Genomic DNA, 23,208 nt, shown 5'->3' with positions numbered 1-23,208 from the left:
TGCCACTCCACCCCAACCCCGAGCTGGGACTACACCCACAGACCCCAGGTGCCACACTCCACAGTTTGAAGACCTCTGCTTCAGCCAAACGAAAAGCAAATATAAACATAATGGGCAGCCATATTTAAAATAATAACCCTTTTAACAAAGACGATCTGAGGAGCCAAAATTGGGAAAAACTTATCTGGGAATGAGAGAGCTTAGATCATAAATAGGTGGGTGTGTCCTCTGGTTAAACAAGCTCGATGTAGCCTGGCAGTCAAGGGGCACACAAACCTCAGCATCAACTTCCAGGTCTGAGCTGTAGCAAAGTCATCCCTTTAACCTAGTAGAAATCCTTATAGCAAGTGACCTTGTGAAAACTCCATGTTTGCTGTCAATGCCCTACCCCCAACACCCTCTTGACATGCGTACAAAAGTCCATAACGGAACAGGGTAACAAATCTTTACCCTTAAATAATGGCGACCATCTCATCACACCTCAGATAATTACACTGGCACAGTTTAGGAGCTAGAGTCCTGCTCACACCTGGCACTCTGCACAAGCCCGCCTACTGGTGCCCAGGACACAATGCAAAAGCAGAGGAAACACGTCTTTCTACCGCTTTCTGCCTCTTTTATAGCATACCCGTGAACATCCTCAACTCACTCAGCATTCTTAAATTCAGTGCGAAATACAAAAGAAGCCCCTCTTCCTAAGCCAGCCCTCCCAGCTGATAACACTGGCCTAGTGTACTTAATCAAGAGACTTGAGGCACACATGATGAGCTACATCACGATTTGCCGACTAAAATGAACGTGTGTGATTAAGTCCCTCTTTTTGTGCATTCACATACATTTTTGCTGACTGGTATTGCTGTTTTTTATAAGTCACACTGTGACAAAGCCATCCAGTCCCTACTGCATGCCCTCTGGAACTATGAAACATGGTAAAGTTGGAGAATCCCCAATTTACATATTTACCAAAAATGGCATTAAAAGGTAAATGTCACCTGTAGACTGCAGCACGTCGTCCCATCCACTAAGCTAGCAATGAAAATCATGGCATCAGGCCTATACGTGTAATCTGACTGCTGCAGTTCTTAAACCTGAAGGCAGACCTGTCAAAAGTATCCCTTTTTAACAAGAAGGAACTCTACTTTTAAATATTAAATAAGTCGCCCTTAATTAGGCATTCTAGTACACATGCAGGATGCCTACTATTTAAAAATAGGTGGAATATGTAAGAATTTTATATCTCAGATAATTTATATTGGTTTGTTCCTTCAGTAACTAGCCCCCAAAAGTTATTTTCACTGTAAAGGGCTGTAAGTTGTTGCTATGAGAAAAACTAGAATGCAATTAGAAAACTGTTTACACTAACTGGTTTGCATAATGTACAGAAGTTAATCAACCACGGTTTTTAATATTTGTTAAAAACACAATACAATTGTGTGGTTGGAATGTTGATACATATATAGGAAAAGTAACTTTTCAAAAGTTAGACTTTGACCAAGGTGAAAGGAAGGTCACAGAGCAGAATTACAGCTGCATTTTAAACAAAACAACAATACTTGGCATTTCTTTCTTCTGATATGTTTTTCTTAAATAGACCACTGTTCAGTGGAAAGGACATATTTGTTGAAACGTAGAGTATTGCAACATTTATATTATAGTTATGTGGGGCACTGAAGCGCTTGCCTAAATAGGCCGTATGATGCACCATGTACGGGGCGTGGTTAGAAGGGTGTGGTCTCCTGCTCTTATGGGGGAATTGTTTCCATGTTGTGCGTGGTGCCCACCAATGTATGGTTATGCAGTTATGGGATGCAGCACATAGCAAGTTGATGGCTGAAAAGTTCTGAGTGATAGGAGTGCAGGTTATGGTTTTCAACAAGCTTGCAGGACCCTTTGTAGTATTTGTTATGATGCCCATTTAGATGCAGCGGATTGTCCATTAGAGATATTTTGTTTAACGTTTATGGTCCTAACCTGGCATAGGCTGGAGGGGGAGATTTGATGGAATAGACTGTCTTACTATCAGTCCATATCCGATTGTCATAGTAAGATGTTAGAAGGCAGTCAAAGTATGTAGCTAGTTAAGACCTGCAGTGGTGGATTAAATTAGAGGCCTCCGTTGGCCAGCGAAATGTGGCAGATATCTTCAGTTACTTCATGCCTGGTCAGTTGGTGATGGGTGGTTTACTGCTGTGGACTGGTACAATACAGGCAAGGGACATACCCATCTAATGTGAGTGTATGGATCAGACAGTATAAGGAAATTAGTATGTAGCCTATATGAACTACAATTGTCTGCTTGACCGCTGAGTGCTGTGGTATTAGTGTGGGCCAGGAGGATTTTATATGAATTCACATTACTATGCAATAACCAGTCTAGACATAGGTCACCCTTCATAACTTACCTGAACATAGACCTTTGTATGAAGTTTGGGCAGAACAATCTCTGTGGACTGGACCGTAGACTGTACATTGTACTTGAAGCAGTGATTATTATACTGCATTTTAAGCTAGAGTTGTGGATGATAAGTTATCTTGGAATTAACCATGTTTTCATCTCTCTTCTGAAATGTATAGGCTGTAGAATTCAACTCTCGGCTAGTAGCGAATTCCAGAGTTTGGCAGTTTGTGCCGAGAAAGCAGTGACTCCCGTGGATTTCCTGTATTAGGGTGGTATGATGATCTGTGGTGAATGCCTGGAGCACAGTGCCCCACTTTGTTTGAATAGTTTGAATTTCACTTGCAGCTATAGTGGTCCTTCTTCTTGGAAGACTGTGTACAATTCGCAGTGTCTTGAACATTGTGCTTTTAGCTGTAGGTAGCCAGTGGAGTGATTGTAGGACTAAAGTCATGCATTGTTTTGGGTGAAGACTGAGGAGCTGCCTTGTGGCAGCAGTTTGGATTAGTTGTATTTTGTGTATGATGAAACTGGGTGTGCTAAGGTAAAGGCTGTTGGCATAGTCAAGGTTGGAGAAAAACAGTGTGAGGATAGCCTGTATCTTTTTGTTAGTTTCCAAGGTATGGGAAAATGCAATATAGTTTTTATTGTGAAGAAAACGGTCTCTGTTACCCTGTTGACATGTGGTATCAGGCTGGGTCTGACTCCATGACTAACCTGAGGTTCCTTTACTTATCATTAGAGGGCCTCAGTTCATTGGGCCATAAAGCAGTAGGTTGACATTTTTGCCATTGTCCAAAGGTCATGATGTGTGTCATCATCCATGCATTTTTTGTGCAAAAGCTGCCATCACGTTTTAAGTTATAGAAGTCTTCCGGGCCATCCATTTTTTAGAATGATTTGAATGTTATCTACATAGTTTTAACAGGTGAGGTTGAATGATCTAACAAGGCCTGATAAGGGCATCAGGTAGAGGTTGAATAACAACTAAGATATGATGGACCCCATAGAGGTCCCAGAGTGTTGGTCTGGGGAGCTGATGTGAAAGTTGCTTGGTATACTACACTTGGTCTACCTCTCAGAAAGGTTGCAAGCCATTTTAGAGTGTTTAAGTAATTCAAGATGGAGTATTTGCAGTAGCACGAGGTCGAGGACTGTGTAAAACGTTGCTGAGAGGTCCAGAAGCAATAGGGAGGCCACTTGGGTTCTTGTCCATTGAATTTTTGGTTATCTCAAGTGGACATGATGACTTCTTCCGTGTCTTTGCCTGGTCTGAAACTGGATTTGTAGTCTGACATCAAGTTATTTTCCTCTGTAAACAAGGAAGGTTGAGAAACAAAATTGCTCTCCCAAATATTTTTCCTAGGAATGTGCAATTAGATATTTATCTGTAGTTTGATGGGTCCGATGGGCTAAATTTTTTATTTTTAAGGAGTGGTTAAATTTAGGTTTTCAACTTGGCTGAGAATAAACCTAGTTCTAAGGGCTTGCTAAGTAATCCTATAGCTACCTATAGCTACCTCCCTGAAGGTGCTGAGTCTGAAGGTGATTCGGATGGTCTGCTTGCAGTGATAATATTGAGGACATTTATATCTGAAGTTTACATTTTGCATGCTCTGGGTCTTTAGACTGGAATGAGAATATCCACATTTTTACCCAAAGCATGTTTTAAATGTGAGTTACATTAAACCGATTGTTGTATATTTTTGCAAAATATTACTCACTGATTTTTGGTCTGTTTAATTTCTTAAAAAACATTTTGTTTTGATTCTTTATATCTGCAGCCATACTATTTCTTTTGTATAAAAGAGCAAGCCACCAAGTGTTTAAGACGTTTCAGTGAAGGGTGATGTGGTGCGGCCATGTATAAAAGGAATAAAATACCAGCTACCATACATTAAGAGGATACAGTAAGTCACATCGGAGTTCCGTCACATCATAAAGGAACTCAGTCAGTTCCCTTTTTCCTCTGTGGATACAGAACTTCTAGGTGACTTACTATATCCTTATAATATACGGCGGGAGGTACTTTATCCTTTATATAATGCTATCTGTAACCAATTCACATCACCATAACCAACATAGTGTGCTTACAATTAATGCCTAACTTATCATATTTGTCAATGCAAGCAGCGTTCTTCATTTGAAGGCCAACTAAATGTAACTGTGGTCAGTCTCCTCTGATCATGTAATCTAGATACCCTGTCCGCCACAAGAAGGGATTACGTTTTGTAGCACATGCTTCCCAAATAAACATGCTCGAGTTTTTCAACTGTGTTAGTGTCTCCAACAGGACTAACGATCTGGTTAAGACAATATTTATTAACATCACATCGCCTAGCTCCATCTTTTCCCTTAGTATCTGGAGGGTAACCTATTGATTGCTCTCAGTTGTGAAATGGGTAAAACTCTCTTCTCAATTTCATTGATTTTGAGCATTCATCTCTCCACATTTTATGGTTTATAAGGCACTTTCCCCTTACCTTGAAGTCTGGGGTGGCCTCCCTTTGTCTTTATTTCTGGGGTTGTAAGTGCTCGCCCACTCTGTTTTGTGAGAGTACGTCACCATTCCCCTCGCTGCTCTCATGGTGCATATTTGTGCCTTGATTATGGGGGTTTTCACTCACCTCTGCTCATCCGTTTCTGGCTCCACTAATATGTTCTTCTGCTCTTGCTTTACCCTCAGGAAAACAAAAGAATCCAGGTTGGGTTTGGGGACTGAAAAATAAAATTGATAGTTAGTGAAGCATCATGCATAGGCCTCACAATATACAAGCTAGAAGTACCCCAGAGCCAACTTGTCTCAAACACTACCAGAAAATTTTCAGTGGCGGTGCCCAAGAACCTGTGAAAGTGAGGTTCTGGACCCAGGATCAACAGAGTGCAAAAAGTGATTTTTCCTGTTCATAATACAAGGAGAAAGCAATTAAAAAACGTTCTAGTTCTTGAGGATTCTGGAAAGTTCGGAACTTTAACAATTCCTCCATCTGAGTGACAAAGTCCCAATACAAGATTCTTCTGGAGCAAACTTCTTACAAGGCAACTGCCACGGTCTTGAGACGTTGCTTTTTTATTTTTTATGTCTGCTTTCACACTTTTATCATGTCAAAAGCCACAGCGTCCTTACCACCCAACCTGCAATTTTATCTGGTTTAGTTGGTATTCTTCTGTAGGCATTTCAACATTTTTATTTAAACCAACATTTTAAAATGCATGGTTGTAATTCCCTGAGGCTATCATTAGCCCAGAGAAGCCTTGTAATTGATCCACAACCTATTTCTGAGTCTTGGTGATGGAGTAAATCATGGTGTTCTTTTGACAGATATTCCAGTCTCTATTGTGGAAGTATCTGGTTTGTTGGCTACTTATACTTCCATCCTTGAACCTCATTTGGGACAGATGAGAAGTACCTGTAGACCCCCATGCCCCCCTAGGAATCTTGGTCCCTATGTAAAGCTCCATGCTCACTTTTCCACCTGTTCAAACCCAGAAAGCATTAGGTTCATCTGTTCTACCACAGTGCACATAGACTGTGCTACTGCAAACACCCAGTTCCCTTCATACCAACCCAGAAGAACACCCAGCCACCATAGTTCCAGCCCAGAAACCTGTGCCCTCTGACCTAAATTTGGGAATCATCCCCATTTGTTCTACCTACAGGGATCCTAGCAATACCAGAGAGGTCTTAGCTGCTTGGTTTATTTAACTGGAGCCACAGCCTTAACTCACGTAGTTCCACCTTCCACTGGCGCTTCATGCTCCATATGTGGCTTCTAGTGCCCTCTGTACTATTAAAGATCCCCCTCAGTGCTAGCATGTGACCTACTTTGAACATACCAGGACATAGGGTGCTTAGCCGCATTGATAAATGATAGGGTAATTGTTCCCGATCCTGTTATTCTTTAGAACGTCTCCTCGCACTGGACATTCTTTGAACCCTGCTAAAATGTCTAGCTTCCACCATGTCATCAAGTCCTAAGTTCCACAAACCTTAGTATATTTAGTTTGTGCTAGTAACACCTCCTTATCTGCCAGTTATCATGAGGGCCTCCCACTACTGCAATAACCAGCTTTGACAATTATGCTTTTCTCACCTGATTTCAGCAGCTCCACTGTCTGCAAGTTGGGCGGCATGTGCTTCAGTGCCACATTCTTCAGGTGGTTTTCTGTGTTTGCCATATACCTACAAGGATGAGAATGTAGGGTTACCCCAAGAAGGCAAGCCAGAAAGATGCATTCACTCAAACCCAGTTTACAGTGGCAAATCAAGAGGTGTAGCTGAACCAACAAATTGAGGATTGGCAGGGAAATCAACTTTAACTTTCTCATGGTGTGAACAGAATTTTAAGAACGCTTCTGGACTGTCAGAAAACCTTTTTCTCACAAAACATATTGCTATGGGATGTTGTGTGTCAGGAGTTACAGGTAAAGGCAACAAAGTTCCATGTTTGAGAACAGGATGGGATAAGACTGGGCTAGAACAATACAGTCTTTCCTTTGGACGGCAAAAGGTTATGCAAGTAACAGAAACAACATGCTTGTTCTATAGACGGATACTGCAGGAAAGGTTACGGTCAATGCCAACCCTGTTACAGAGGAAAACGCACTATGTCATAATTGGGCTTCATTGTAAATCCAGTTCACTATACCCAACATTGCATAACATTGTTCGAGTCTCACCCACAAATCGTCACTCTCTTAAATTATGTTAGACAGAACCCCTCTGACCTTCATGTGTACAACATAGTTCTAAAACCATAGGTTGGCAAATTGCGGCCAAACCATTGGCACCGTCATGCCCACACGGTCCTAGAAACACCCCAGCAAAATTAACATAACATTCCACCACATCAACATCATACTCTCACACTTCAGAATCAAATCATGGATAAAAGACCCCCAAATTAAGACCGATAACAAAACAGGAAAGCATTTTGGCTTATCCACCCATTAACAATACATCTTCCAAGATTGAACTAAATGTAGTTTTCACTAACTCACACATTTTTTTGTAACGGAACAAACTCTCTAGGCACAAATAGCCAATCAACAAAAAAGCTAACATACAATATCAATGGTTTCTCAAGGTTGATCATGTTCCAAACTATTATAGGAAAATTACATAATATATACATATATCCATATTCAACATTTCTGTCAAAACTAGGCCTCAGTGTCAGAAGACCCCTTTCTGTAAAATTAACAAATTCAAATGTCGCATACATTCCAGGGCTGTGTAAAACAAACTGAATTACCAGTGTTCACGTCCAGTAAAAATGGAAAAAAACAGAACATTCGGTAGTAATCAATAGGCAATATAAATGGCACAAAATAGTATTCTCAGCATTAAAACTGAAATGACCAATAAAGACAGAGTTTAAAGTTATTTTTCTTCCAGAGGAGGACTCATATACTGGGGAAGGAAGTGGACTGTTGAGGACGTTCACAGTCCTTCCGCAAACCTTTGATTTTCAATTCTGTAAAGGGTTATTATGTCAACAGTAGGTAAATCTATTTGTATGAAGTGTCAAGGCAATGTTAGGTTATTGAATGTATTAAGCACTCCAATACCTATAAAGGAAACCTGGCACTGAGGAGCCAAGACCTGTTGAAGAAGCCAGACTATAAAGAGGCAATTTAGGGTATAGCCAAATTTTAACTCCTTCCAGAAAATCAAAGGATATTGCATCTTGAGAACGAAAACTGATTGGGAAAGCATTCCACAGCATAGCAGCTGTAACCGAAAGGACCTGCCTCCCAATAATTCACGCTTGAACCAAGGTACCACCAACAGAGAAACATCAGTGGCCCTTAGATCTCAAGAGGGCAGCCAGGGGACTACTGGAAAGAGAATGACTACCTTTTGGCAGAATCTAGGATTTAAGGGTTTATAAGGAACAATACGACAGTGTAAACAACTATTCGTTGATTGTAATTCTTTCTACATGGTACGTGTGAACAAAGAGTACATTTGCCTAGTTCTGCTATGCTTTAGACTTTAACAGAACTGAAAAGAAATAGAAGGCAAACACACTTTGCTTACTACTAGTGTCAAAGTCTACCATCTTGGATAATCAAAAGCAACTAGGGTGCACTGGATCCTCTGCTCAGTCACGGTCTGCAAACTATCTTGTATATCTCTCTGATGTAACCAGACTCTTGAGGGGGGATACTATCCTAGCAGTCAAACCCGTATTACTGTTAGAGAAAACAAAACCTTGAATACAGGGGACAACGCCAACTAAAGGCTTTTTCTAATCGTGCTCATCCTGCTAATGTATCTTCATTATCCACCTGCAAATTCACCCCGAAAGGTGTCACGCTAACTTTTCCTGTCACTCCCTTTTAACCCAGATAAAGCAGAGGGTGCACCTTGAAGAGAGTTGAGGAACAACTGCGGTAAACATCTAACACTTGACGGCAAGTGATGCAAGTCCCACTAAGGCTGCCCGTGGCACTTTAAGTTACGGCAGTCTATGCTTTTGGATGGCCCGCTGACCTCGCTGCCCCTGATGCTGTAGGTGTATCTACCTGAACCTCTAGAGCAATCATAGCTCAAGTGTCACAAGATGCCTTTTTCTAGCCTGATTGTGCACAATTATCATGCTGTTATAAGTTAGATGTCCAACAACCCCTGCTCTGTCAGTCACAATGATACTCCACAAGCTCGCACTCTGTACAAAGAAACCCCTTGCGTTGCATTCAACTTCTTTTTTGTTTTTTTTAAGGCCACACATGCACAATGTGCCTATTAGTTGAGATTCCTAGAAATATATTTTAAAAGAGATCTGGATATTTCAGATTTTTGTCAGCCCATAAGAGAGATGTATAGTTTTCAGCTTGCCTGCATCTTATTCAAGTTTCCAAACAAACTTTGAAAATAACTATTTCACCCTTTACCTAGGATTGTAAACCTGTCACCAAAACTATAGCTGAGAAGGACCTCTTGTACTAGTTCCGACCGCAATGTTACTCTTAACTACAACCCCTTGTTTAAAAATGTGCGTGGCCCAAACTGATATCAAAACAGTACTCAAACATCAACCAAGTACCCTTTATGCGGCACTCATCTTAATCCTAAACTTAAAAAAGAACTTGTGGGGGTGTGGCCAAGATGGCGGCGTGAGTGGACGCATCTCTCTATCGCTCTGTCCCCACCGGGCCTAATGCATTGCTATAGCACAGATATCATCATCCATCATGGAAGCACCTCCTTGGAGGAAGTCCCTGCAGTGGAACATACAGTAGGAGTCCTGGGGGCCTCGGGAGTACGGACGAACTCCCCAGGAACAAGCGTAAGGCACCCAAGACTGCTCAAGGAGGAGGCTGCGACCAGCGCATCTCACTAGAGTAGAGGAGCGTGGGTGGGCTGCGCCACGGCTGCGAACAGGTGCACTGTGATCCCAGCAGCACCCGCTTGATTGGGCATTGTGAAACTCCCAGGGGAACAGAGCCGAATCAGGAGAGGGAAGGCTCGTGTGAAATAGGCCTTACATAGCTGCCAAGGTTTCAGATGGCTTATGAGTGACATGTTCATAATTTCATTGAAACTATGAGTGACATTTCAATGACTATGAGTGACACTTTCTCGCGAGCAAAATCAAGCAATGAAGATGAGAGAAGTATATAAATATCAGAAATCGCATCCACTTGAGCAATGAAAAAGTTTAAGAAGATCTTAAAACTGCTGCAATTGATCTATGGGCTTTGCGTTACTCAATATTTGTGACTGCTGTAATTTCTACTTTAATGCTCTTTGCCTATCGTAAATGGCCCAACACCATTTGTAGTATTATTTATATGCCTTATTTCATCCATTTCATTTGTAAAGCACTCGGACATCTTCCAATCCCTCTCTCCCAAAGCGTTCATTTGTTTTATAGTGCTGCTCATACCAGTGCAGGGTGTCAGAGCACTATACACCACACACAAACTATACTGAAAGGATGACTCATTTGTAGGTAAGTCAGGCTAGAAATGTTATTTGTAGCACATCTCCTCTGACAACAGCTGAAGTGTTGTCATATGTAGTTCATCCTTACAGCAATAGTCTAGGATAAAACTGAAGTGATTTGCAGTGTTCACAAGCATTCTGCCTGGGGCACTGTAAGAACTCCAGCAGAAATATGAAATAGGTAACTGGGGGCCAAGGCCATCTGGATATTTGAATTTAAAAACATCCCGCAGTGTCACCTTACAGTGCTAACATCTGCAGGCATCGGCTGCAGCTGCCTGGTACAGCACAGGTGCCTCTGAGACTTTAAGTTTATGCAGCACAAGGATGGAGTCACTGTGGCTTTCGGTAACTCCTTTTTTTCTGTTTTGTATAAATCGTTCCTATGACATGTTCATGGAAAATGAAAAAATAGATATTTTAGAAAACGTCAAGCAGCACGGGACATACAAGCCAGGACTCTTAGTCAACCTCAAAAAGTGCGTCACTGACACAAATCTGTAACATACATCTCATGGTGAGCATACATTGCACAACCAATATCAGAACGTTGAGTACGTTTGTACACCATGCCAAGTGCCTTGATGCGCTTTTCTAGATGAAACAAAGGTAGCAACGTCCACAGCAAGCAGCAAGCTGAGCTCATGGAGGGAGGAAAATCACTAAACAGATCACAACATTTAGGGGTAAAGGATAAGGTGGAACAGAAATTAACTCTAGGTAAATTCATTTATGCAAAGTAGGTGGCTACGGACTTATCTCCGTTGTGTGGCATCCAAACTTGTGCTGTCTCCAGGACATAGACTTTTAGCGAGGGTAAAAAAGTAAAGGAGGCATAATTTGGGATGAATATTGAGACATAACAAGGTTTTAAGTAAACAGCACTGTAATACAGTTAAATACACAATGCTCTGTCGATACATAGGAAGGGATTCGATCATAATTTACATTCATAAAACCCTGAATAATCGTTTTCCAAATTGCGGGTTCCTGAGGTTAATACATGGAATAACCCTCTTAGTTCGTATTATGTTCAGGTTAAGGCAGGCTGCCTGGCCAAAGTACTTCTGTTCTGTAGTCTGACTGTCGGTCGCGACGTTGCGGCCGGGCCGGCGCGGCCCGCATCAAGTCAGTCAGTGAGCCCACAGTCCTCTGGCACTCTGTCTCTGAGCGCGAGTTGGGTGCAGCAGCGGCGGCGAGCCGCACCGGTCGCAGCCGCACAGCACTGCAGCTCCCCGCAATGCCCGAGGCCTCAACTCATGCGCAGCCATGATGGTGAGTGTGTTGATGCTGCCGTCCAGTCCAACGCTGGTAACATGCGCAGGCAGCAGCGCACTTATTATGCCGCGTCGCCGGGACTCTGACAGCACTCGAGTCCAGTCGAGTCCCCCGGCGCATGCTGAATCCGACCTCGCTCACTGACAGCCGCGGCGCGTGCAGTAAATTTCTAAAACCAGAGGCAGCAGGTCTAAAAGAAGTAACATTGTAGCAGGCAGCAGTGTTCAAGATGATTAACTGTTTACTGAGCCTGCTGGCAAGTCTCTGCAGGGAGCAGCAGAGCCGGCGTGTGCGCTAGCAGCCTGGCCTAACCAGTTTCAGCGCTTGTACAGCAGAGTGAGACAGTGGCATTTAAATGCGTGACAATGCATTTCAGTGCGGTGATGCGGCACACCACACTGAAATGCGTTAGAGTCACGCCTGATGCGTGATACTTGGCCGGCCTGGCCTTAACCGGACCCCTGGAGCAGCGAGCAGAGATTGCCCGGTAAGCCTGTGGGCTGAGCAGACAAAGGTGCAGCGGCAGAGGACAGTAAAGATAGCTATTAGCATCCTCACATTACAGGTAGCACCCTGCTACATGTTTAGTAGTGACCAGCAGCAGGGGAACCACGAGGTGATCTGAGTGTGCCCTGAGGCTCGGCAATGCCTGTAAGGGTGGCGTGTTCCTTAGCACCCTCCCCTTTCGGGCCTATAGAGGACTGTGGGTCAGGCCGCAAATGCTTAACAGCAGGGCCTGCTCGGAGTGCGTCACCTCATGGGGGAGACAGACCTGGGACAGGCAGAAAGAACCTAGGAACAGCTGTGAACATTGAGGAGGCCTGGTAATAGGAATGCTATACCTGGCGGTGGCCAATGCACCGTGGTAGCCCCGGCCTACCCATAAAGCGAACCAGCTAGCACCCCCGGACTAAAGGGAGATTTCCTGGTGCAGCGAGTCTTGGTGCCTTTGTTAGAAGTAGAGGCCTCAGTGTCCTTACCTTCACCAATAAAGCTGTGTGTCCCCCGCCCCGGGCCTTTAGCCACCCAAGTGTGCTTGGACACTGCCAGTGGCGACGCTATGGACTTGAACTCTGGACGCTACTCATCAAGGTGGGCCTTGGCTGCCTAGGGGGCTCCACTTTGAATGCGTGGTCTGGCCCTCATTTGGAGCGTCACATAAGCACCCTACGAGCAATAGATAAAGGAGCCCCTCACCTCGACCGAACTGGATCGTGCCCAATATTGCTGAGCCCGAAAAGACAATACGCCCGTCGAGACCCAAGAACGCTCAGCAAGACAAGTGCCTATACAGGCGGGCCCCAGGGGCGGATCAGCGGGCAACCGACACAGGGGCAAGCTCACAGGCCTGGGTTGGCGCTGCGTGGTTGGGCTCTGATCAGCCCCACACTTGCCTATACTTGCAGCCCGTCTCGACCACTAGCTCCCCGGCTCACTCGACAACGGTCTGCTGGTCTCTGGGATTGAAGTCGAAAGGAAATGGCTATGACCAAAGCGAAGAATGACCACACAGTCCACGATAAGCTCATAAAGGGCATGGGGGAATCCCAGAGTGAGAAGACGATGGTGGGAGGGCTGAAACTGGCCTGCGTGTGTGGGGGGGTGGGGGGGAGTGGAGAGCTCAGTTACCCATGAATCCCTGGAGTCATCGTTCGCTTCCCTGTGAGAGGACCACCAGACAGTAAAAAAAAGATCTGGCAATGGAACTAAGAGAAGCACGCCGGGACATCGATGCAGTCGGAGAAAGAGTGGCGGCCCATGAGGGAGGGCACCTCAGCTAGGGATGAAGAAATAGAATCTCTCCAGCAATAAATTATCCGCCTGCAGGACAAGCAGATTGATTTACAGGCCCACGCCGAGGACCTAGAAAACAGGTCCAGAAGGCACAACATCCACATCAGAGAGGTTCCTACAAGCACAGAGGGTTCGAACCTTGAGGGCTATATCCAGGCCCTGTTGAGCTTCGTTCTAGGCACTGCAGCAGAGAGCAACATTAGGATAGACCGGTGCCATGGTGTGGGCCCTCCCCGCAAGACTTTGCGTCCCCCAGCAGACATCCTGGTTTGCGTACATAATTTCAAAGTGAAATAAGCCATACGCAAAGCTGCCAGAGATGCTCAGAAGCTGCAATTCAGGGACCACGCACCACAACTTTACCAGGATCTTGAAGCCATCACCTTGCAGAAACAAAAGGACTTTCGACCTGTCACTAACCACCTGCGGTCATTGCATATTCATGGGGTCATCCCTTTCGTCTTAACTTTCGCTTTGAGGACAAAACCTACCAGTTGCAATACCTGGCTGAAGCCAGTAAAGTCTTCAACCTAGAACTCAAAGAGCAGGACCCCGATAGTCACCATCGGACAACAAAGCTTCTGTCAGAAATCGAAGGGCACGGCACGGATCTCGGCTTGAGCGTCATTACCCGGATCTGGTCACAATTGCCAAGGAAAGGACTTCTGTGCTGCGCTCCCTCTCTGGTGAGGGTAAGGTGGACGCCGACCCTTCCTCCTGAGGTACTGCAGAGAATTAGTGGATTGGTTGAATCTTGTGTGGCGGGGCGTTGAGACTAGCTTCTAATAGATGACTCGCTCTTCCTTGGCTGTCCTCATCTGTACGGACCTCTCCTACTGCGATGGACTTTATTGTACTTACACCTGTTAATATTTCTATTTGTTTTGCTACAATGTTGGGGTTTTGGGTGCACTGTAGGGGTACCCATTCCAGCGAGCCAAACCAGACATGCCCCTCACACAGATGGGCCAGTATGAGGCTTACCCATCAGACGGGTCACAGTGGCCCTCCCCACACGGCCTTTGAGTTATATGCCCAATCCCTCATAGCTTTTTCTTTCCCTCTCAACCCTGGAGACTAAAGATAATTAGCCTCAATGTGCGAGGCCTCAACAACCCCATTAAGAGGTCCACAGTTTTTTCATTGCTAGAACACTCTCTGGGAGACATATTCTTGATACAGGAAACACACTTGCTCCCAAAAGATACACACAGAATGCAAACCAAGAGATTCCCACAGCAATCCTGGTCCTCAGGGAAAGGGAAGTGTGGCTATTCTCCTCTCCAAGTACTTCCCCGGTACTATCTTGGGCCCTATCACTGAGATTAAAGGCACCTAATAGCCCTCTGCATGCAAATAGGCACGTTCCAACTCACAGTAGTTTCGATCTATGCCCCAAATAAGCGACATAATACTTTCTAACTGACTCCCTAGTCAAATTACTTAATTCCCCAGACGCTGCAGTAGTGTTGGGAGGGGACTTGAATATAGTGATGGAAGCAGAACAGGATCGATCGGGGCTTGGAAGGGGTAATACTTAATACTGGGGCTCTCTCACCCGAGGGACTAGACTGGCTGAAAGACTGTGGCCTGAGCGATGTTTGGCGCTCCCAACATCATGTGCAATGCGACAACACTTTTTACTCTGCGGCCCATAAGTCATATGCCCGACTAGACCACTTAATAGCTTCCCCGTCTGCATGGGAGCAAGTGACTGCCTCCACTATTGAATCCCGCTCACTGTCAGACCACACACACATCACACTAACCCTATGCCCTTCCTCCCACCCCACACGGACAGGTCCCTGGTGCCTCCACGAGACTCTGTACACTCGCCAGCAACGGTCACAGCACTTAAGAAAACCTTGCAAGATTATCTTGCTCTTAATGACACATGCTCTGCTGCCCTTTCCTCAGTATGGGAGGCTTTAAATCACGTTGCCCGTGGGGCTCTCATTGCAAAGGCGGCGCACGAAAATAAGACGCAAAGAGGTAAGAGGAAGGAATTGGAGAAATCGGTCAAAGTTGGAATCCATTTATTAACTCATTAACGCACCGGGGCCTCCTGGGTAGGGCGGCAATTGGAAAAGGAGCGTCTACAGCTTGAGCGCCTTTATCTGGACAGAGCCGAGTATATGATGCTGCCCCTCAAACATAAATTCTACGTACGTAACAACAAAGGAGGACGCATGCTTGCGCATCGGCTAAGTAGTAAACAGTATGCCCAATCGGTTAAATCTGTCCAGACGAGCTCTGGGCCTGAGGTATCCGAAGTAAACAGCATTGCAGCTGCTTTACAGGCTTATTAAGCCGAGCTGTGCTCACGAGACCCTAACACCACCACAAACCCCCAGACATATCTAGGGACTGCAGCAACCACTCCCCTCCCTAAACAGAATCTGAAGCACTAGATAAGCCCATTCGAACAGCACAGGTGATCTCGGCGATTGCCTGGTTGGAGCCTTTTAAGTCACCGGACTCGGACGGATTCAGTGCAGCATTCTATAAGACTTTCTGTTCAGAACAGAACTCGCCCCGATACTTACTCGCCTTTTTAATTCCTTCACTGACACGGGCACACTAACAGAGTCGATGCTACATGCCTCAATATCAGTTATCCTTAAGCAAGAGAAAGACCTAAAGCAGTGTAGCTCATATAGACCTATTTCGCTTCTGAACGTCGATGCAAAACTGTTTGCTAGAGTGCTAGCACACCGCCTTAATCCCCTGATGCCTGAACTTATAGATTCAGATCAGGCAGGGTTTATTCCCGTCCACCAGTGCGGGGATCACACTTAACGCATCTGCAATCTTATAGTTAAAGTTCACCGGTCACGTGAGGAAGCCTTACTATTGGCAGTGGATGCCGAAAAAGCGTTTGACCATGTTGACTGGCCTTACTTATTCGCGACTTTCAAGCACTTTGGCATTGACTTGTGCTTTGGGAATCGGATCAAGAGCATTTACAGCCCTCCCATGCAAAGGTTCGGGTGAACAGCAGGAGTTCCAGTGGCTTTGCTCGAGCAGGGTACAAGGCAAGGCTGTCCCCTCTCTCCGCTCCTCTTTGCTCTTTATGTGGAGCCTCTCGCGCAGAGACAGAGATAACCCTAAAGCTGTGGGCATCCAATTTGTAGCAGATCATCACCTGATTAGCCTTTAAGCTGATAACGTCACCTTCTCAATCACTCAGCCTTTGACCTCTCTCCCAACTATTGTCTCGGAACTACAAGAGTTTGGGACGACCTTGTGTTCGAGTAAACTTGCAGAAATCGCAAATCTTAAACCTTAATGCTGCCCCAGACACAAAGCGTACTCTGCGATCTCAATTTGACTTCCAATGGGTCAACGAAGACCTCCCCTATTTAGGGTTGATTCTAGGCAGTAAAACGGCAGCGGACAATTACTCAAGGTTTATGGCCCTAAACCATAAGGAGCTAGAGCAGTAGTAGAGACTTTCACTCTCGTGGCTTGGCAGAATAGCAGCTGTAAAAATTAATATTCTTCCACCGGCCCTTTACATTTTTCAGACACTTCCCCGCCAGGTGCAATCAGCATTCTTCAAAGGGAAACTAAGCCCTGTATATGGGGTAAAACGAAACCCAGGTTGCAGAAGCAGCTCATACAGCGTTAAAAACAGGACGGGGCCTCTCGGTACCTAACATACTTAGCTACTAACAAGCTGAGCAATCGCGGTATCTGGTGGAGTGGAACCGCCCGCAAACCGAGAAGCACTGGGTCTTCACGGGCCAGACGGTAGCAGGATCGCACATATGGAGGAAGGTGTGGCTGCCTCTGACCTGCAGGGCGTAGGGTCTTTACTCCTCTCCTGTAACTAGCCCAACACTTAAAGTCTGGGACAAAGTGGCGATTGCGGCGGGATTCACCACATTTCCACTCGCCTATGACACCCTTGTTCGCAAATGCAGACTTTCCACTGGGCATGACCCGAGCACCACCAAGCACTGGATCGCAGGCGGATATAAGCTAATGGAATGCCTTTTTGACCAAGATGGCCTCATCCCAATTGATCAACTCAAAGTGGACTACTCCATGTTGGAGGCAGACCGATACACCCACGTACAATTGACACACTGGATGCTTAGACCCGATGTACGTCCTAAGGAGGGTAGACCCATGACTTTATATGAGAAATGTCTGTTCCTCAAGGCAGGCGGCAAGAAGCGTACTTCAGAGATCTATCTCTACCTGACAAAAACAGCACATAACTACAGAACGAAGGACAGATCTGCTGGGAAACAGAGCTAGGTCGATCTCTAAAAGATAAAGAATGGGAAGATATTTTCTAAAGAAAACATCACACGACACACACTAGAGGGCACACAGAAACATCCTACAAGATAATTTCTTACTGGTATTATACTCCAACCCACATGGAGAAATGGAATGCACAGTGCAACGGCAGGTGCTGACAGGGATGTGGCAGCCCAGGGACATTGCTTTACCTCCTATGGCATTGCCATAAACCGACTAGATTTTGGGAACAGATCCTGAATGACATTGACTGCACTTTCGATACCGAAATCCCGATTCCCCGCATACAAATTACCAGGGCTCCCAATGCACTTACATTTCCACTTTGCTCCACTAAAGGGAAGCCGATAGCTCTTGCATTGAACGCCACACACAGGGTACTGCTGACCAACTGGGGCACAGACACAATCCAGGATCATAGGCAATAGCTACATCAGCTATGGTTACTGTTGCACATGGAACGACTGTCGATGGCGACATGTACAGACACCTCGGCATATACTAAAATGTGGGCCCCATTTAACACCATCCTCTCCACAGAATTCAGGGAACTGATTTGCCCAACTTCCCAATGTATCTTGAGGTTACTACCAGACACCCAAGGTGAGGACAGGGCTACATGAAAGTTACAGGCCAGTGCGGAAAACCTAATAGAAAATATTCTCAGAGCATACACTTTTCAACAATTGGCTCACTTTCGGAAGGGGTTGGGGTGGTGGTGATGGTAGGGGGATTGCTCACATCTTTGGTTATTCCCTATATTCTTTTGCTTCAATAGCAGCTTGTCGCACATGACCGCAACATAATGAATAGGAACTTCGCCGGAACCCAGACTAAGGAGATCAATGAGTCTTTATGTTATTACTCGCAAGGTTTATAATCACCCTTCCCTGATACGCGGCCAGCCCAGTACAGGTTGTAGGTGGCATGCTGCGTTACCTCCATTACAATGCTTTTTTTTTATGTATGTGGCATTTACTTACCGTTCTTACCCCTGTATCAGAGGATCGGCCTTATCGGGAACAATGCAAACACAAGGAGATGATGGACAGAGCGCTGAAACTTTTCAGACTCTCACCCCAAGTCACAAATCTGGGTTGAATCCATCATTTTTCTTTAGCTCACTTCGCCACCTCAGTTCAGACCCAGCAATATACAAATCAGTCCTGACCCTGTGCCTCATGGGAACAGTCCAGCCCGAACTGCCAAGCCAGGTCTTCCCTGAACCAGAAACAAGCATCCAGGGACCAGTTTCGGGGTAACACCCCTCATCAGCCAGGCTAGCTTCAATCCAGGGGCAAAGTGAGCAAGAGACCCACGTCTAGGCATACCCTGCCAACTTAGGGCGAACAAAGCAAACACAAGGAAAAGGTGGTATGGCGAAGAGAGCTAAACAACGCTGAGGGATTCAACCCAGATCTGTGACGGAGGGAGGGTCTGAAAAGTTTCTGCGCCCCTCTCATCATCTCCTTGTGTTTCCTTATCGAGAACAACCCATACAACACTAACCAGATAAGGTGGACCGTAATGATCAATATGACATGGTTTGTCTACAACATATCTCGACAGACTATGCGGCCGGCCCAGCTTGGGTTGTAGGCGACATATTGTGTAATCGTTATCCTGAAAGGACTGCCAATAAAAAAGAGATTTGATTCTAAAAAAGAACTTGTCCCAGCACTTCACTAGGCAGGGACCCTAAACTTAAACCTACCACAACACTTAACTAAAATTTAAACTTAAATCTGGCAAACATTTGGTTTGCAAACCTTTGATGACATAATGAATAATCAACAGATTCAACTGGGGTCTCAAGAAACACTTATTTCTCCATTAAGACACAGAGAGAAGCACATTTAACTCCCTATTAGGTTACCCGATGGCAGACATGCCTTCGGCACACCATGTTTTCGGTCAAGGCAGTTCAGTTAAAGAGGTGCACTCTGGGAGTTGTGGTCCTGGTTCATTTCAAATGAACCAATTGTACAAACACAATTGAAAATAAGGATTTATGAAGGAAATTCGAACAACTGAAAAATGTCAGTGACGCAAAATTCTCTTTAGTTAAGATCCTCTCCTATGTCACCTGGATTCCATGATACTCAAATGGAGACACTGTTCCTGAAGAGGGAAAGGGCAAAAGAGACCAGTTCGGAAAGAGATAAAAGAGACGAAAGGCCTAGGCTAGTATCAGGCCCAAATAAGTTTAGATCAGGTGGGGGGGCATAGCTTAGTTTCTCTTGTTGCCCTCACACACCCCGAAGGATGTCATGCTTCATCATTGGGCGTTTGCTCCACGTCGGGCCGGCGCTGCAATGCCCTACGGGTCCCCCGAAGGGTCACTTTAGCGGAGATCTTTTAGAGAAAACGCCGTTTGGTGCATGCGGGTGTGTGGTTTGGGTCCTAATAAAAAGATGTGTGGTGATGGAGTGTGTTAGTGACGTGGTAGCCTAAAAATGTCTAAGGGTTACTGGAATAAGGTTTAATGTAAATAGCACCCTTGACATACTAAAAAACCCGTAGGTTGGGTGTTACCTTATTGGAAATGATGTGCCATTAGGTAACTGGTGTGTGGTCATGTGGTCGATATGTTTCGCGCCCCAATGGTCCAAAAAAGGATCCTTGGCGCTTCCTCAGGACCAAAAAAAGAGTGAAAGTGAATGTGGACTGAGGGGTACTACCCTCAGTTACTATCCGGGCGTACAATTCGAGATAGCACTGCTCTCTGTGTGAGAGTCAGGTCGCTCCAGGATAAAAAGCCTAGGTAAATATGGAAAGAAAGAGAAAGGAGAACATCCTGCCTATTAAAGAATGTTCACCTATCCAAGATATTCAAAAAACGAGTACATAATAAAAAACATTCAAAAGGGATATCACCTCCACTCACGGGTGGTGGCGTGATGGGGTCTCAACGATAAGCTACCGGGCGCCTGGGCCAGGGAAAGAGACCTGGAATGGAGACAGCCCGTCGCCGATCGGAGTCGCCCATTAGTCCAGGCACTGACCGTGGCAGAGATCAAACCAGATGTCCAAAGCCTCATGCGGCATACAGTGTGTAGGTCTATATCATTAGGGTTCCTACTAGGATATGTTACAACACTCACCTAAAAACGGGGAGAATAATGCTCCATAGGTTAGGGGACGAGCGTACACACCTTCTAGTGCTGTGAAGAAGGAATAAATGACAGGCAACTGCTAGTCAACCTTACTCATAATAAATCCAAACTTGTCTGAGCTGTCATATACACTATGTTTGAGTAAATGGCCACTCTCCTCAGTACCTATAAATGCGTTTTTACTCACAGTTTTGCTCCGGCGTGGCCTCTTCACCACCTACCCCAGTCGTCCTCCTACCTGGAATGGAGACGAGGACCTCTCCGGGTTTCTTTTGTAGTTCCCGCGTGGACTGATTGGGGCGATACCCGTGTCCGGTCGTCTACGAGGAGCAGCTGTGTTTGCGTTAGTGTGTGTTGATGCGCATGTGCAAAAGATAGACAGGCGAACTACGCGCATGCGTGTGTCAAAAAATGGCTCTGGCTAGCGTTCTGCTGTTGCCAAGGTAATGTGCACAGTTCGAAAAAGCCGATCTCGTGCAGTAAATACGGCGTTCTAATGTGAACAGGTTGTATTGTTGGATCGTTATGGTGCCCATGTATGTACAATCAGTTGTAGACTCGGGAGAGTTTATTGTTTTGATGAGTCTCGGGGGCATCGGGGAGGGTGGGGGGGAGGAGGGGGGGAAAGAAAATACGTAACTACATAACCAACCCTGCATGGTTTATCGGGTCGCTGCCTACCTGATTGATCAAGACTAAGGAAGGGAGGGAAAGTGGAGTTACGTGGGTAGGGTGCTCCTAGTTGCGACAAATCCCCCTAGGGAGGGGCAGATGGTGCCTCAGTCTTAAAGTCATTGTGTGACAGGTGACTCAGGGGAGCATATTCTAGAGCCTCTTGTCTCTTTTGAACAGGGTTGCTCAGAACGGGAGGTATCACGAAGACAAAGTAGACCCTGGGCATGTTATGGCTTGGTATGAGCTCGTCATAATGTAGTTGTGGGTGCGTGCTGAAAATTTGACTCATAACCCCTCACGCTGGGTTATAATTCAGTCCATGGTATATCATCGTTCAAGCCCACCTCATTGGTCCGGAGACGATGTACCCAGCTTTGTTCTCTGCGCAGTAGGGTGTTGTTATTCCAATGTTGATTGTTTTCCAATATTGTCCACTTGATGTCATCACATGTATGCCCTTTTTCAATGTAATGATTCGTTAGTCTGGTTGCTGTTCTCCCCCGTCGGATCGTACTCCTATGTTCGCTTATCCTTAGTTTCACTTGTCTTGTGGTCATCCCCACGTAGCGCAGTGTACAGGGGCAGGTGATGAGGTACACACAGTTTTTTGTGTTGCAGTTTGTGTGACTCCGTTGGTCCCACGTGACCTTGTCCAGCTCCAAGTGTGTCGTGTGTTTGGTAAAGGGACATGCACTACAATTGCCGCATGGGTAATGGCCTTTAACAGCAGGGAGGGACCATAGCGTAGATTCCTGACGAATGGTCTTCACGCGGGGTCTCGTGTTGATCAGTTGGTCCCGTAGGTTGGTGGTCCTCTTGAACGCAAACCTGGGGCGCTCCAACATGAGATTACCTGTGTTCAGAATTCTCCAGTTACGGTTCACAATGTTTTTGATTTGGTTTGACAGAGGGGTAAAGGTTGTGACACAGGTGATGGTGTTATCGGTTTCCTTAGTCTTTTCTTCTAGTAGTGCCTGGCGGTTGTTGTTCCTGGCTCGTTTGCATGCTCGTTGTATAATCCTTTCTGGGTAATGTCTTTCTTTTAGATTAGATGTGAGGGAATTTGCTTGAATGTCATATTCATGGGTGTCACTACAATTCCTGCGTATCCGCAGGAATTGTCCGAAGGGCAAATTTTCCTTCAGTGCTTTGGGGTGATGGCTGTGAAAATCCAGTAGACTGTTGCAATCAGTCGTTTTTCTGTAGACGGTAGTGTTGAGTTTTCCCCTTTCGAGGGTGATCAGTAGATCCAGGAAAGGAATTTCTTTTTCACTCTCTGTTTTGGTAAAGCGTAGGTGAGGGTTCAAGTTGTTTATCCATGTGTAGAATTCCTGGCAGGTCTCCACACTACCCTTCCATAGGATGAGCACATCATCGATGTATCGTTTCCACGTTACCATGTTCTCTCTGTAGGGGTTATTCTCAGTAAAGATGTTATTAGCCTCAAAGTGCGCCATGTACCTGGATTCCATGACCACAATAGCAGAGGCACTCCAAACGCTAGTACCAGAACACCAACCACAGCCCTGCCACTACATGACGTGCTGTGTTTAGGAAAGCCTGTGATAGCTCATAGTGAAAGGAGCTCGACCAGATGTACCTCAGCTGCCCCTACTAATACTCACTCTTTGGCAAATGCAAATTCTTCAGGGGACAGATCGGATGGTGCACCTTCCGGCCGGGACTTCTCTTTCTCAAGGATGTGAGGGAAGAACTTCTCAATC

The 23,208-nt window shown here is 45.5% G+C and overlaps 1 protein-coding gene across 3 annotated transcripts in view; it reads right to left on the bottom strand.

Moving 5' to 3' along the window:
- GINS4 (GINS complex subunit 4) overlaps nucleotides 1-23,208 on the bottom strand; it is a 60,782-nt gene that overhangs the window by 5,772 nt on the left and 31,802 nt on the right. For all 3 annotated transcript variants that reach the window (XM_085634031.1, XM_085634032.1, XM_085634033.1), the window contains exons 5-7: nucleotides 23,110-23,207; nucleotides 6,490-6,578; nucleotides 5,023-5,113 (exon numbers count right to left, since the gene is read on the bottom strand). In XM_085634031.1, the coding sequence (XP_085490157.1) occupies nucleotides 5,023-5,113; nucleotides 6,490-6,578; nucleotides 23,110-23,207 (278 nt within the window). The remainder of the gene's footprint in view (nucleotides 1-5,022; nucleotides 5,114-6,489; nucleotides 6,579-23,109; nucleotide 23,208) is intronic.

The sequence above is a fragment of the Triturus cristatus genome, chromosome 11, assembly GCF_964204655.1.
Source record: "Triturus cristatus chromosome 11, aTriCri1.1, whole genome shotgun sequence".
In the NCBI taxonomy this organism is placed as follows: Eukaryota; Metazoa; Chordata; class Amphibia; order Caudata; family Salamandridae; genus Triturus; species Triturus cristatus.
Note: the sequence above shows the minus strand (reverse complement) of the source record. Positions and strands in the feature narration are given on the sequence as shown.